The sequence below is a fragment of the Eschscholzia californica genome, unplaced genomic scaffold (genome assembly GCF_041429995.1).
Source record: "Eschscholzia californica isolate CP2 unplaced genomic scaffold, dmEscCali1.0.p SCAF_6, whole genome shotgun sequence".
NCBI lineage: Eukaryota > Viridiplantae > Streptophyta > Magnoliopsida > Ranunculales > Papaveraceae > Eschscholzia > Eschscholzia californica.
The window spans coordinates 377,589-394,779 of record NW_028238483.1 but is presented as its reverse complement, the minus strand read 5'-3'; the positions used below and the strand labels follow the sequence as shown (position 1 = coordinate 394,779).

The 17,191-nt window shown below is 38.8% G+C and overlaps 1 protein-coding gene across 2 annotated transcripts; it reads right to left on the bottom strand.

Moving 5' to 3' along the window:
• Positions 1-4,414: 4,414 nt before the first annotated feature.
• On the bottom strand, positions 4,415-7,605 carry LOC147530678 (large ribosomal subunit protein uL3). Of its 2 annotated transcripts, none has more exons than XM_086648177.1 (6): positions 7,381-7,605; positions 6,750-6,843; positions 6,472-6,582; positions 5,800-6,104; positions 4,979-5,388; positions 4,415-4,852 (listed from the first exon to the last, which is right to left on the bottom strand). In XM_086648177.1, the coding sequence occupies exons 2-6, from the start codon at positions 6,832-6,834 to the stop codon at positions 4,594-4,596; spliced, it is 1,170 nt and encodes a 389-aa protein (XP_086504303.1). In that variant the 5' UTR covers positions 6,835-6,843; positions 7,381-7,605; the 3' UTR covers positions 4,415-4,593. The 2 variants fall into 2 exon arrangements, with proteins under 2 accessions (XP_086504303.1, XP_086504304.1); XM_086648178.1 differs by having other exon boundaries at positions 6,750-6,947; positions 7,037-7,384.
• Between the last annotated feature and the right edge of the window lie 9,586 nt (positions 7,606-17,191).

Genomic DNA, 17,191 nt, shown 5'->3' with positions numbered 1-17,191 from the left:
AGATACGGAATACTTATCACTAATGCGGTTATGGATTGCGCAATAACCTTCTGGCCGTCAGATAGCTTAGTACTAGGAGATGGCTATCGCGTGACACGTGTCAGATACGCTTAGTGTTAAGCAGGTATGGATCCGGTGATCAGACTAGCGACTCGGGCCGTTACCGGGCCTTCTTATCGAGCTTCGCGAATTTTATCCTTACGAAGCGGTTGTTCTCAAATTCTACGGGCACCTCGTGGGGCGGATATTTGCCCATACACTGACTCTCTAACAGAAGGAGTGTAATCTACCTTCGTCGGATTTCTCTCTATCTGAGCCGCCAGATCTCTCTCCCTCTAACAGTAAGTATTGAATCTACCCTCGTCAAATTTTTCTCTCTATCTCAGACCGAGCCACCAGATCCCTCTCCCTCTTTCTAGCAGATGGTGTGGAACCTACCCTCTTCGGATCTCTCTCTCTACCCTAAAGATGGGAAAGTTAAACCCGCCGACCTGATCGGTAGATGACCCTCTGATCTACCGATGTGTGGTGTTGTTGTTGTGTTGGTGGTGATTGTCTGACTTGATGATGGTTGTGTTAGTGGTGGTAGTTTGCCGATGTTTGTGTTAGTGGTGGTTGTGTTAGTGGTGGTGGTGTTGCCAGTGGTAGTGGTGTTACGTGGTGGTGGTTCCAGTGGTGTTATTTTGAAAATGAAATATGAGATTTTTCAAAATCAGAAGGGCAGAATTGTCTTTTTACGAATTTCAGCAAATATGCTTATGTTTCAGACTTGTTTTGAAGTCTGAAATATGTGGACTCTTATTCAGCCTGTTTCAGATTTCCTCATATTAAAAAACGAACATAAAAGACAAAAAACAAAAAACACCTTAGACAACCAAATCACCATCATCAACCAACAATAAGAATAAGTTTTTATAAACTGAGGTTAGCTGAGATTATAGTGATTCTGCACAATCCTTAACAAAAAAAAAAATATAGTGATTCTGCACAACATTTCATTTTGTCTAAGGGTTCGTTTGATAGTGTGAAAATGTGAGGAAAAAGTTGTTTTCTCCAATTTTTCGTTGTTTTGTTGCCCACATTGGTAAGAAAATCGATTTCCTAAGAAAAAAAGTATGCAAATGGTCTAATTTTTTTCCCACCTTTTAGATGGGAAAGTTGATTTCTCACTCTCTCTCTCTCTCTCTCTCTCTCCTCCCATAACTCTCTCCTCCCGTTACTTTTTCTCTCTATTTCTCTCATACTGCAACTCTCTCTCTTCGTATCTGTCCAATTAATAAATAAGACCGAATTAATAATTAAGTTGAAATTCTCAAGACAACCCCCCCCCCCCCCCCTCCACCCCTTAAATTCTAAAGGCACCCCTTAAATGCCTAAAATTTGTATATTGGTTAAAGACCCAATTAATAAATAAACCTAATTAATAAACATTTGTCTAAAGACACCCCTTTAATGCCTAACATTTATATAGTTGTTAAAGGCCCAATTAATAAATAAGACCTAATTAATAAATAAGACCTAATTAATAAACATTTGTCTAAAGACACTCCTTAAATTCTAAAGGCACCCCTTAAATGCCTAACATTTATATAGTTGTTAAAGGCCCAATTAATAAATAAAACCTAATCAATGAACATTTGTCTAAAGACACTCTTTTTCTCACCTTACTAAAGACCTAAAATTTGACTTCGAGGTAAGAAATTCATTTTCTTTCTAATGGGAAAAAAACCATTTTCTTACCCATATATTTTCTCGTGTATCAAACGGACTCTAAAACATAGATGAAAAAGAAGAAACGAAAATACCTAGACCAAGAAGAGATGACATAGAAGAAATTGATTATAGAGATTGAAGCATCAGAAGAATGAGAAGAAGTTAGAAGGCGGCGGCTTTGGGTAATAAAGAAAATTCTCCGGGGAATAAAGACTTTCTTAAAACGAGTCAAATAAGATTGACTTTTTATATTTCTTTTTATTGCTAAGGGACTTCTAATTTTAGAAAATGCTATAAAAAAGGCTCCTCCATCTCATTACCTCTCTTTACCACTTCATCTTCTCGACACCTCATCATCTTCTCCGACGAAAGTCGGCGGCCAATTTTTTCTTTTCTCTACCTCTCTAGAACAGATCTAGAGAGAGAAGGTATGTTCGTGAGAACAGTTCTGATCTGCTCGCAGAACTGTTCTCACGAACATATCTTCTCTCTCTAGATCTGTTCTAGAGAGAGAGAAAAAAAAAAAAATTTAGAGAGAGAGAGAGGAGAGAGAAAATAAATAAAAAAAAATTTATGTTTGAAAGCCGAAAAGTTGGCTGGTCAGCGACTTTCGCCGGAGAAGATGATGAGGTGTTGAGAAGATGAAGTGTCAGAACAGATGAGATGGAGGAGAACTTTCAAAAAAAATGTATTTTGTATTCCCCATAAAAATGTATTTCTCGGAGAATTTTCAAAAAAATCCGGATTCCCTTGAGAATTTATTCCCGGAGAATTTTTTTTATTCCCCAAAGCCGCGGCCTTGAAGAAGAGAAGAAATTGAAGAAAGAGAAATAAACCGATTAAACCAAACTTGGGCCACTCAGCTCCCTAGTCCAAGATATAATTGTTTTATAAAATGACTAGTCGTTCCTACACACTTTGGTCAAGTGGCGCCTAACGTCTGGATACCACCAGTTGGACCTAGTGGCTAATTTTTTAAAGGGTTAATTCCATTTTGGCCCCCTAAAGATGACCAACTCACCAAAATGGCCCCCTAAAGATGTCCAGCTTCCATTTTGTCCCCCTTTTTCATATTTCCGTCAGTCAACTTTAACAGTTGACTTGTCTTTTCCTTTTTTATCCCTCTCTACAAACTCTTTTCCTTCCTATCCTTTGTCATTATTTCTCGTCGGTCGTCGGTGGCCGACCGGTCACCGGCCGGCAACTATCATAAAGAGAAAACCTTTTTTTTTCCTTCAGATCTGGAACAGATAAGCATTTGTAAGAAGACCTTCACCTAATGAGTTAGATGAAGATGAGTTATAAAAGTTTGACTCTCTCTCTCTAGAATGTTGTTGTTGGGAGGATGAGTTTTTAGAAGAGAGAAAAGATTGTTCTGAAACTATTTTATAATTGGGTATGTATTCTTGAAGTATATCAACTACTTCTTTGAATCTTCGAAGATAAAGAAGAGATCAAGCTAAATCACATGTTTCTCTAATGATTCATCTATACTTTTCAGATCTATTTGATCTGCTCTAACATACCCATCATTGTTCTCTATTTCTTATTCTTTTTCTTTCTCTAAAAGTGTTAGTCACTCACTATCTCTATTTAACAACATCAACATGAAAGAGAGACAAATGGGGGGTTATTTTGATCTTTTGAAGAAATTGTTCTCTTACGAATCTGTGCAGGGACGCTGCAAGGTATTGATAATTATCTGCTTCTTTTTTTGGTGTTTCTCTTCTTAAAGAATTTTGTATATATGATGGCCTATAGGAACTTCCCACATTTGTGAGAATATGAGTCTAGATTTAGGAATTAGATGGCTTTAATTATCACATTGGTGCTTTCCAATTTGCCTTCTGAATTTGCCAGATTTTCTTTTTTGATTCTATGGTAATGAAGTCCCTTAATAAAGAGTTAAACAAGTTCTTTATGTGAACATCATGTTTCTAGAAGGTATTGGTATGTCCTTCACAACAGTGACGTTTCATTTATGAGTAGAGTTGTAGCTCATTTGGGTATAATCACAAATTTCATAAAACAAGTTCAAATTCTAGAGAGAGAAAGTAGAGAGAGAAAGAGATGTACCTGATTAGAGAAAGTATAAGAGGGAGCGTCTTCTTCCTCTTGTTGTTCTTCATCTGTCATTACAACTCTTTTCTTTTAATTTGTTTATTGGAGATCTTAAAGCCCCTCTCACAACAGGTAACCAAAAACATAGAGGGAAGAAGATGAAATTGAGGAGAGATGGTGGCGGAGGAAGTAATGACTGTAGGGGGAGGGAGAAGAAGAAAAAAAATTAATGGTGGTCGGCCGATGACCGGCTGACCTCCGACGACCGACCTTCGATGACCGGCAAGAAATAATGAGAAAGGATAGGAAGGGAAAGAGTTTGTAGAGAGGGATAAAAAAGGAAAAGGCAAGTCAGCTGTTAAAGTTGACTGACGGAAATATGAAAAAGGGGGTCAAAATGGAAGCTGGTCATCTTTAGGGGGTCATTTTGGTGAGTTGGTCATCTTTAGGGGGCCAAAATGGAATTAACCCTTTTTTAAACAGCCTATTGTTCTTTTCCTTGCAAAGTTATATAGGCTAAACTAAAATGAGACAACAATATTAACTAACCACGATATGAAATGAAAGCGCAGGTTCCCCATGTTGACACCCAAGGGAAGATAAATAGTAAAGAACCACAGCATCAACATAAAGATAATCATTAAGCAAAATGAAACCCAAATTTTGCGATTAATCCAAAATCGACTGTTATAGGTCTTAAGCCTCTCACAGACAGTTTACTTGTCAAACTTACTGTCACAGAATAAAAAGAACCCTAAGCTCTACTATGGTGCAGAAAAAAACTGTTTACCTCCAAGATGATTTCGCTGCTACAACCAATCAAGCCTTGAGTCTGCCGTAGTACTTCTGCTTCTCCTGTGTGGTCTGGAAGCGACCATGGCCAAAGTTGGATGCGGTATCAATAAACTTGAGCTTGATCTCCTCAAGAGCCACACGAGACGTCTGTTTCTGCAGAGACTGGCGCAGAGTCACAACTCTCTTCTTTGGTCCAACACAGCATCCTTTGATCAACAGATAATCATCCTTCACTATACCGTAATGAGGGAATCCACCAATTGGAGTGATGTCTTTCTCAGTCCTGGTTCATCATTTACAACACACAGATTCAGCCTCCTCAGAATTACATCTCAAAACACTAAACTAAAAGAAAGGAGGAACATCCTCTTCAATTCAAAAAACAAGATAAGAGCAAAAGAAGTCTTGCCTGTCGAATTCAGTCATAGCTGAATGAGATTCCTGCCCTGACTTTCCAAGCCTGTAGATCTTCTTGTTCATCTCGGTACGGTGGTGGTATCCATTCTGTCCAGCTCTGGCAACTGTGAAGGAAACCCTGGCTGGATGCCAAGCACCAATACAAGCCACCTTACGGAGACCCCTGTGAGTCTTACGCGGCAAGCGGGTGACACCCCAACGAGTAACCACACCTTCGTAACCTTTACCCTTGGTCACACCAATGATGTCAATCATCTCATCCTTCTGGAAAACAGCATCAATGGGAATCTGCTTCTCAAAGAATCCATATCCAAAATCCACCTTGTCAGCAATGGTTCCTCCGTTCACTTGGATCTCCATCAGATGAGCCTTCTTCTGCTTCAGACCCTTCATCTTGCGAATCTGAAATTTAAATTACAACATTTAATATACATGCTCACTCAGAAAAACAAAAGAGTCAAATTACTATGATACAATACATTCACTGGTTATCAGGCATATGAAGTAAGGCCAGATCGAAAAAGAGAACCAGAGATAGTTTAGTTGTGTTGCTAAATTTCGACTATCGAAAGAAAAAGGGCAATGACATAACAATCTATCAAGTTGAAACTTATTTAGTTATCATTATTCTGATAACAGATATTTCCAAAACCTACATTGACATAGCTTTGAGTTCATAACTATTCAATGCTTTAAGCAATAAATAGAAATTTTAGACATATCAATTACCATAGACCCTGGTTGGTATAACGGTGTGTGATCACACAACAAAATTAAAAAAAAAATTTAACTTTAGAAAAATGAATTTAATACCTGAGTGTGTGCCAAAACACGGATGATGGTTCCATATTTCTTCATCTTCTCAAGCTGGGCATTTATGTCTTTCTTTCCTTCATCACTCTCGTACTTCTTTGAGTACTTGGTGAAAGCCTTCTTCTTAGACTTGGCAAAGTTCTTGTAGAATCTTCTTCGCAGCTCCTCACTCAAATGTTGTGCCCATACAGTGTTCAAAGAACGAAGACCACGAGGAGTCTTGATATAAGCTACCATTCCGACAACAACCATTGGAGGAGTTTCAATGATGGTCACAGCCTCACAAGTTTCCTTCTTGTGAAGTTCTGAAAGCAGAATGACAATAATGATATGAGAACCACAGGGACCAATTACAAACACACAAATTATAACGATAAAAGGGGCAGAAGATACAGCCCTTGAAATATTCCAGTTAAACACCTAGTACTAAAATGAATTGGACTACCAAAATAGCATTTCTTAAAGAAGTCCCTCAATGAAACGAAAGTTATTTCAGACCATAAACCAAAAGAAGAACCGATGGAAATAAATATTAAAAAAAAGATCATTGCACAAATATCCTAGGGACCCTAAGTATAAAGCATATGGTAGGGCGTAGGTATTAGACCTAATAACTTTCATATTCACTTGGAACATTTACGTTTACAAAACTTATAAGTTAGATACACTTACTGGAACCAGGCTTCTCGACTTCCCTTACAATATGGGTCATCCCAGCCTTGTAACCGAGGAAAGCAGTAAGCTTACACGGCTTAGTTGGGTCATCCTTGGGGAAAGCCTTCACTGCAAAATTATTCATCACCAATTACGTCTAAGAAAATTTCCCAAAGCATATAATAGTTTCAAAAGGTTCCCTAATTGAGACATAAATGCAAATAAATCAATATAAGTTGAGCATAGGGTCACAGATTGCACTAGTAGATTACAGAATGATTAAAGAGAAAAATTACCCTTTCCCCTGTGTCGAGCAGCTCGCTTCCTCGGAAGGAAACCAAGAGAACCGTGCCTTGGGTGTTCGAACTTCCTGTGAGACATTTTTCCACCCTGAAAAACACAAACCCACATTACAAACTTTTCAGAATAAGCACAAAAATGCAGAACAAAAGTACACAATAATGTGAAGAACACTCAAATTAGTTTCTTCATCACTGAGAGAAATCATCTTTATCTGGATTTATGACCGGAGAAAGACATAAACAACAAAAGATTACAGGTTCTAAATCTACTATGTTCATACTTAAGATAGAAAAAGTATAAACTTTATTAGATCTGTGAGATATTAACAATACAAGTATATCCATTCAAGAATTGCTGCTACTTTCATGGGTAAACGAAAACGACGAACAAGGAAAATACGACTAAACTATGGAAGAGATCAAGTTTGGTGACAGAAATTAACACAAAAAACCATACTCAATCAAAATATATAAGCTTGGACAAATAGATCAAATTTCAAATATAGAATCATGAATTAACAAATAGAAACAGAATTATGAGGACGAATTGAACTGTGACGTAAAAAGATGATGAAGATTTTAACATTGGCTAGAGGATAAATGAGAAGAGTTCTCTCACTCTCACCTGCGAATTCTTCTCACTCCAGCGGCGTACCTCCAAGAGACCTTCGAACAAAACCCTAGCTAGGGGTTATTATAAGTTCTCTGTAGGTTTTGAGTGGCAGTTTTCTTATTTAAATGACAGTCATGCCCTCGGTTGTTTTTTAATCACTTGGGCCATGTTTGGGGCACGGGAATGGAATGTCATTCCCGAGTATCACATTACCGTAATAAGAGCATGTCCAACCCCAGTCTGTCTTAGGCCGAAAAAACCACTTTTTCACTCAAAATTTTTGGCCTCAGCTCAGCCTCTAAAATTCAGCTCCAGCCCCAGCTTCTCTTGAGGCCGAAAATTTGTTCATGTGGGAAACGCGTGTGTGCACTTTTAGTTGGTGTGCGAAAAACGTGTGTGACTTTATGTATATATAAAACACGTGTTTGAACTATTTTTCGAAAAAATATTATTCGGGGACCGACATTTGGTGAATATATTTTAATTATTAATATTTAAGTTTTTCTAGAATTTTAAAAAAAATTAAAACTAATTAAAATTACAAAAATATTATTTACATTTAATGTTAGTTTTGATTTTTTAAGTTATTTTTAATTTTTTTTGTTATTTTTAATTTTGTATTTAATTTTTTGTATTTTTTATTTTACAAAAAAAAAAGAGGTAGATTTGGCCGTTGGATAAACCAACGGCCAAGATCTGTCCCCAAGTGACCGTTGGGGCCCCAACGGTCACTTGGGGCCTCCCTTCAGTCGCCCCTAACATTAGGGGCGACTGAAGAAGGAGCCCCAGCCTCCGCTCCAAGCTGCTGGGCTTGGAGCGGGTGGCTGAGGCCATAATTTCAAAATTACGGCCTCAGCCGGGCTGGGGCTGGACTTGCTCTAACATTCCCGGGAATCAGATTATTTTGATTTAATGTTTGGTACGACCAGGAATAGGAATTCCATTCCTGATAGATTCCTAACTTGTTGTTTGGTTTGTTTAGGAATAGGAATGTAAATTTTTACGAAAGTCCTGTTATATTCTTTTAGTTAAACTCCATAAATTATATCCTTTTGTTATATATATTTTAATTGATCTTATCTATTTAAATTTATAGATATAAAATAGTAACATAATAAACTAATTTAAGTTGTATTTAAATATTTATTTAAAATAAATAAGGTCTCGACTATTTTTTTAACTTTAAGAAATCAATTTTTAATGATCAAAGAGCAATAAAGAAGAAAAAAACTAGACATATGGAGAGAGAGAGAGGGAAAGTTACATTCGAGCGAGAGAGATGGTGGGAGAAAGAGAGTGTGTGTTGCTATGGTGGTGGTTGAAACCCTAGGTTTATAATTTTTTAGTTAAAATATTATGAGAATGACGATTTTAATATTAGTCATTCTAATATTTTATCAAAGATTATTTTGTCCAGAAATATTAAATCAAATCATTCCCGGGAATGGGAATCACAAACCCACCCCCTCCCTGGGTTTGTTATTACCCCCATTTGGGGGGGAATCCCATTCCTCCCGGAATAGGATTCCCCATGTATTCCCGCGAACCAAACAGTAGTCGGGAATGTGATTCCCAGAAATCACATTCCATTTCCACGTGATTCCCGCGTGCTAAACATGGCCTTGGGGTTTTGCGTGTCGTTTGACTAACAAAAGCAGAAGTTCTTTTGTTGCTAGTAAAAATACTTTTGCTTTAATAAAATTAATGTTGTAAGGCAATCCCACATTGGTGGTTGATGGGTCATGAAAATGTCCCATCTAAGTCGTTTAATTTAGCCAAGTTAGTTCGTTTCGAGTCTTTATTATAATAAAATGGTTGGTTTTCTTGATTAGGTGTGTTTTGCGGAGTTAGATGTGAAAATGGTTAAAAATGAGAAAAAGATACACGGAGGGTATTTTGGTCATTTAGAGTCAAGGGTATTCTGGAAAATTTGGACAAGGTCAGTGACGAGTGAAAAGTAGAGTCTGAGACGAACTCGTAGGAGAAAACGGAACTCAATTCGGAGTCCGGAAGAGTGAGATATGCATAGTCAAAGTTGGAGTCAAACAATGTAGACTAGTGGGACACTTTCGGGCACCATTCTGGCTGGTGGGCAAATAGCAGGTGACGTGGCACGTCCTGATTGCACAAAACGGACAGCAGCATGTGGTCCCTCTTTTCACTTCTAAGCCCTCCAGAATTTATGCCCCTCCTTTTTGTCTCACTTTATGTTCAACCAATAAGAAATCATTCCTTGAGTAGAATGCAACCCTAACTTCCTATTTTAACCCTCTTTCTCCCATTTTCTCCCAATTAACTCCTAAAACCCTAGCCATCAACCCATCTATAAATAAATCTCTATCTCTTTCATTTCTCTCTAGACTTGCAAACCCTCTCAATACCTCTTCTTACTCAATCTCCCTCTTCTCCATTCTCAATCCCCTCTTACTTATTTCTTTCTCCAACCCATTTTCTCTACCAAATCCACCTTTTTCCATTATTTTTCCATCTTTCTCTACTACTACTTCTTCTCTACCACTATTCTTTCTTCCATTAATAGTCTTCTTCTTCTTCCTTCCATATTCTTTTATCATCTTTACCCTCATCATCTCTTCTTTCCAACTTCTTTCTAGATCTAATTTCTTCCTTCTCTTTCTTTTTCTTATTTGGGTGGCAATAAAATAACTATTACTTGGATTTCTTGAAGTAAAATTCTTGAGCACAAATGGAGCAAATCTTGGATAAAATGGAGATACATGGGAATATGGATTTTGAACATTCTTGGTGATTTCTTTCCATTAATTTCTTAGTATTTTCATTTACTTTATAAATTCAATGAATGTTACTCTAGATTTCATGTATAGTTAACTTAGCAATCTAAGGTTGTGAATGAAACCCATTTTGGATCTTTATAATACTTGTTCTTGATTAATTAAATCCTTTGATGTGCTTTAATGTCTATTGATTGTTTATCTATATGGATTGGATTTTCTTTCTATTACTCATGCCTCATAATTAGATATTTCATACTTTCGTTAAGTTGTTAGATGGAGTATGCTTTTTAGATGATGAATAATAGTTAAGCAATCCGAATCTCTATAAGGTAGATAATTAGAATTAGTAATTTGATGGGCCTAGAAAGTTTCCTAAATAGGTCACCACCCGCAAGTATACGGGCGTCAAGTAATAGTTCCGGTAAGACCGGTTCGTTCCTCAGAGACTAAGTGAAACCTATTCTAAGACTTGGAAATAAATCGGTTTTGCTTAGAAAATTGTTTTGGGGTTTTTTTTGGTGATAAAAATATTTAAATAAAATAACGGAAATAAAAATGAACTCAAATGGGGGAAAGGACCTAGGATTTTAGAAATTCACCACATAAAATCACCTTTAGAAACAAATACTTAAAATGGTTAATTCTCTTTTTTATAACTCAGAATTTCGGATAATGAACTATCCTAATTCCGGGAGATGTCTTCGATAAAATCGGTTTTTAGATCATAAAATGGTATTTGTCTTCTTTTGAAAAATATATTTCTAAACTACTATTTATCAATTAATAAGTATGAACCGTCAAATGATTTAACATAAGCACGATGCATCAAATCGAAAAGTATAAATAGTGAAAAGATAACCGATTTAACAAATTAAAACAAATTAAACTTTATCATTCAATCAAAAGAATTAATCAATCAAGAATATATCTAAAAGATCAAGAATTAGTTTCTTCATAAAATCCTAGATGAGAGATTATTAATTAATCATGATCGAGATTTAAAATAAATACGAAAAGTAAAAGAGAGAATGGAAGAAGAATCATAACTTTTCTTGCTGATTTCCTGTCTGGCAGCCAAACAGACCCTTAGGGAAGAGTTTTCCTTTTGTTTTTACGATTTTCCAGGAGAACAGACCAAACAGACCCTTAGGGAAAACGATTTTCTCATCTTCCCGGAATCAATTTCTCTGTTGGAAAATGATTTTCCCACTGATTTTCTCATCTTCTCCAACTGATTTTCTCTCTCTACTTTCTGGAAATTCTCTTTAAATCCTTCTAAAATGTTCCTTTCTCTCTCTATAACTCTCTGTTTCTTGATTTCTCTCACAAAAATTCAGAAAACAGTTGCAAAAGAAGAAGAAAAGATAATGAACTTTGATTTTATTGGATTTCTCTATCTCTTTCTCTCTCTATACAATCACTCAATCCCTCTCTATCAATCTCTGTTTCTTGATTTCTCTCACAAAAATAAAGAAACAATATAAGAAGAAATAGAAAAGATGAAGATAATGATGATGATGGTTTCTCTCTCTATCTCCCTCTCTCTCTGTAATTTCTTGTTAGTTGAGCTTGAGAGGTTGTCTTCCCAAATCCGAGATGATCCAGATGATCCGTCCTTCCCCTCTGTTTAAAGCCGAGCTCCTGTTGTGAGTCGTGAGAGCTTTCCAAAACCGAGCCCTTCTTTCCTTTCTCTCTCCCTCGAAAATCTGATCACCACGCAACAAATCGAGTTCACTTTCCATCTCTGTTTTCATTCTTCCTTTCTCTTTAACTCTTTCCTTCTCTATAATATCACATTCCCTCTCTCTCTCTCTCTTTATTTCTGTTTTTAATTAGAAGATAAGAGAGGAAAGAGTAGATTGAAAGAGAAGATAAGAGAGAACGAGATTTTCTTAAATCCATACGCATGGTTGCTGATTGAAAATCGTGGGGATGATTCGCTGTAACCGGGAGTACTGAACTACTCGCGCGCCTAAGAAGAAAAGCTGTCAGATCCGCCCTATCGTGGTTTGTCCGTCGGATTATGCGGGCCTATATTAATATCATGTCTCGGGACACACGGTATGAGTACCTACGGTGGGTCCGGTTAATACCCATTGTGCCCACCAGGGTACCGAAAACATCCCTCAGCGTCAGACTGCGTGCCACTTGTCATCTGTATGATTGGTCAACCTTCGTTAACTCCGGATCTTTGACCTAGTCTATCTTGCTCGTCCGGAATCCGATTTGACTTCCGCTTTCGCCTACGGGTCCGTCTTGAACTCTACTTTCACATGAGCACTAATATTGACCAGAATACCTTTGTCATTAAAATGACCAAAATGCCCCTCAAGTATGTCTTTAACACGATGTTTTCGCATCGAACTCCGTAAATGAGACCTAAGAAAGAAAATCAAACAAATCATCAGAGTAACCGCTCGAACTAGACTAACTAACCCGAGTTAAGAGACTCAAATGAGACATTTTCATGTCTCATCATAATTATAAAATTGTTTTATCTAGAACATCATCCGGAATCCAAATAGTTCATTATATTGGATTCCGAGTAAATACAAAAGAGATTTAAGTAATTAAGTGTTTGTTTTATAAAGTGAAATTATGCGGTGGATTTTATAAACTTAGATATCTTCTTACCTCTCTCTTTGTTAGTTTATTTAGTTTTATTCGTTTTCTTATTTCTTACATATCAATCATCAAATCTATGAAGTGGGGTGTGTGTGTGTTAGTCTAAGTTAGCTATTGATATTTTGATTATTGGGCTAAACTCGTCGTCAATATCCGAAGTTACCTACCTATTCCTTGGGACGATTTCCCGATTTACAAATTATACTAAAACTTGACCCCGTATACTTGCGGGAATAGACCTATTTTGGGCCTATCAGTGGTGAGATGGAGTGTGGTGCTCCTCTTAAGAGGTTAAGCACCATTCTCTAGTGAGGCCTTTTAAAATCGTGAGGCCCAGGAGTGCCAAAGCGGACAGTATCACTAGCAACCTAGAAGGCTAGTCCGCACCATCCTATAACATGTTATCAGAACGATTCGCTATACTATAATGTGGTCTTGGGAGGGTGTGTTGTAAGTCAATTCTACATTGATGGTGAGATGGAGTGTGGTGCGCCTCTTAAGAGGTTGAGCACCCTTCTGTATGGGCCAAAATACGTCACCAGGAGTGCCCAAGAAATTCGCGACTAATGGGCTTACTTAGCGACCAAGCCCATGAACTAATGGCTAATGGGCCCGACCCATTTATCTTCGGGCACCCCGAAGCAACGCCAAAGTAAAGAAGCACTTCCAGCCTTGGAGGAAGAGGTCCGCCCTCGCCTCCTCACCAGGCTGAAATACGTGACCACTTCCAGCCCTGGAAGAAGAGGGACCCTCCTCACTAGCAGACCTCCCTTCGCATATCCGTTGGGAGACGTTATGATGATTGAAGATCCCGAATATACCCGTTAATGGGCTACAATATTCATATTAATGGTGACAGGTCTAAGCGTTACCCCATTGAAGGCGACAACTCACGACAGGTGACGGTCGACCACAAACGCTATAAAAGGACCGAGAGGAAGATGTTACGGAGGAGGGGGATCACTGAAGACACCCAACTAAAGCATCATCCAATTCCCATCTAAAGCACTCGATCATCTGATTCCGAGCAAACACATCGAGTACAGACTCAACATCGTCATCGAATTCGCGACTAAAACACTCGATCATCTGACAACCAAGGAAGGTCGACCATTACTTTCTCTCTCTCTTGGGCGACCAGACAACCAAGGAAGGTCGACCATTACTTTCTCTCTCTCTTGGGCGACCAGACAACCAAGGAAGGTCGACCATTACTTTCTCTCTCTTGGGCGACCTGACAACCAAGGAAGGGCGACCTAACATTATCTATCCTGACGAATCAAATAGGCAGGCTACTTTATCTCTCTTGGAAGTCAGGCTTTCCTTATCTCACCCACGTGAATATTTACAAGGTCAGGTCCTTAAAGCTTTCCACTTATCTACGATACATACCCCTGGATAAGGCAAACCACTCCAGGGCTGCTTCACTCAAGGACAGACCTCATAGGTTGTCATAATCAATCTCCAACTAAGTCAGTCATCCGTAGAGAGTGAGCTCCGGCCACTCCACGAGCCGTGCCTAAGCTCCGACCATTATCCAACCAACGGTAACATTCCAAGGCTAATATCCACGTACACTTTACTTCTCTTGCAAGCTTACTGACTTGACCGTCAGAGCCCCCTTAGGCCGGCACCATCCCGGTGTCCTCTAAGACCTCACGGTTACGTGTGTTGTTGTCTCTTTTGTCATAGGTTGAGCCAAAAGACATCGTCGGTGCCCGCAAAATTATTAACAGGTAGAGGTTCGACGTCCGGTCAACGGTCGGGTCCCGCTGACTTCTTGACCCGCGATTTCCTTGAAGGAGTTGAAGGAGATGTCCTTCGACCAAGATGGCAATGCGAGCAATATGTAGGCTAGGGAAATTGGTGAAGAATATCATCAAGTCCGATTGATTTAGGAGTCGTAGTGTTTAGCTAGAAACCAACTACGATCGTCGAATTACGTAGTAATTCGCGGCTAACATCGATCGGATCCTACATCGGGTTACACATAAGAATGGGTATTTAATCGGATGATATGACTAGTGGGAGTGTGATATAACATTGGGAATGTCCCATAAACATATGTCACAGGCCTAAATAGAATTTGGGCAAAAGATAGCAAAAAGACCCAAAATAAAGGTTTTGGGCCTAAGCCGGTTCGGGTACTTCCGAGACTCGGATTGGGCTGAATTTTGGAGGGTGGGTTGATGACATACCCAGTAGTGTGCACGAAAAATTTCGTGGAGTTTGGACACCTCCTCCTTAGGGAATTGAGAAAATATCATTAATTTTTATTTTCGACTTTATTCTCTAAATCTTATTCTAAAGGGTGTTTTAGGAAGCCTTTGAGGAGGTGTATTCTCATTAGGGTTCTATATAAACACTCTTAGGGCAGAGAATAAGGTGTGAAATTTCTCTCTAAGCTTTCTTACTCTACCACATCAAGTAGAGAGGAGAAAGTGAGCTAATTCCCAAGCTATCTTCTAGTCAAGCAAGAAGAAGGTCTTCTTATTATCAAACCACCATTGGAGTGCTAGCGATCTTTCAAGGAGGGAAATTAAATACACCGTTCGGTGTCCCAAGTAGAGGATCTACGTTTGAAGCTTTTGGTCTTCTTTAATCTATTCAACTAGCTCGAGAGAAATAGCGATTAAGATAATCTACTATCTTCCTATTAGTTAATTACTAGTTTTGCATGATGATCTTGGGGATACTAGTGTTAGACATTAGATGTTGTTATCCGCTATAAACACTAGTATAAGGGTATAATTCCCTTCATTCCTACCCTCACACCTTCTCTAGTGAGCCCTTTTATAACTGTGAGACCCAAGTGTGCAAAAGCGGATAGTATAACAGTCCAGAAGGCTGGTTTACACCATCTTTTAACACATTATCAACACGATTCGCTCTAACCAACTGAACGACGTTTATCTAAATTCTCCCAGTTACTGACCTGTTCCTTGGTCATTGAACAGAACAACCAGTTGTTGCATAACCATGAAACTCGACCTACTGGGTTCGTACGTATGCCCGAAGCACATGCAATATTGTTAAATGATCATGGAAGGAAATAATATTACAAATGGGAAACATGGTTCTTGAAGAAACCACCAACGTCTATCCCACACAAGTAAATGGGAAAGAAATAATAGATAATCCCCTTACAGCCGGAAGTGTGAAAAAAAACTAGATATATAGTACCGAACCTAAGAATGATAAGGTGAATAACCCTCCCAAGGTTCGGTGATGAGTCATGAAAATGCCTCATCTGAATCTCTTAACTCGGGTTAGTTAGTCCAGTTCGAGCAGTTACTCTATGGAATTGAGTATAATGATAAGGTGAATAACCCTCCCACGTGTTTTGCTTGTCTAGGTGTCTTATACGGAATTGAGCTTGAAAAATAGATAAAAGAGGGGCATTTTGGTCATTTGGGTGGTAAGGGTATTATGAGATTTGTGGCTGATTTTGATGCTCGAATGAAAGTGGAGTTCGAGACGAATCCAACGGCGAAAACGGAAGTCAAATCGGAGTCCGGATGAACAAACTAGAGCAGGTCAAAGTTGGGATCGACATCGATTGGCCACATCAGCTCGATAACACGTGGTGTGCATCTGACGGCGAAAGTAAAATGTCGGTATACACACGGGCTATGACGAGTGTATTTCGGGATTCTCTAGGAGTCTGTGACTGTGTGTATCCGAGCGCAAGATGCAACCATACTCCTTACGACCCGAAAATCGATCTAACGGCTGATGATTTCGCTCTTCTTGATCCGGTGTCTCTGGTGCTTGTTGCGTCATTAATTAGCTACTCCGTGAAGCAGCACAACATCCCTAATCTTGACAGCTAATGGTGATTAGTTCCCAACCAAAATTTGAGGAAATCTTTATCTCTGACTATGCTTCTTCATATGGTAAGTGACGATGCATAAAATGTCTAGACGTTGACCAACGTCTGAAGAGTCAAAGGTCAGACCAGAAGTCTCTCAGAACAGCTCGGCTTAAGGCAGCAGGACAGCTAAAAACCCCTGATGGTCCACCACACATTCCCATAACCGGGAGGTCGGCCAGAAGAAACCAGCTCTGCACAAAATACCCTTGGCATGGATAGATCAGCCCTGTGATCTCTAAAGGAATAAGGGGGGTCTCCACAGGTGCAGCCCATATCTTACGCCCAGAATTGGGAAGATATCAACGCTGCACAACCGAATGACTTAATCCCGAACCTTCCAGAAAGATCTCAATCGGTTACACATTTTGAAGTGCTTAAGCCCGGTTGGACTCCACGTATCTAAAGGAGGAAACTTCTCCTTTATAGTCTATCACTCCGACAAGATATCAACGAAGTATCCTTGAACTTAGGAACTTTCACTTATCAAAGATCCGGGATAGACTCGAAGAGAAACCCTAGATACGTAAAAGAGGTATCTTCTATTACGGTCTTGCGGCCACCGCCTCACCAC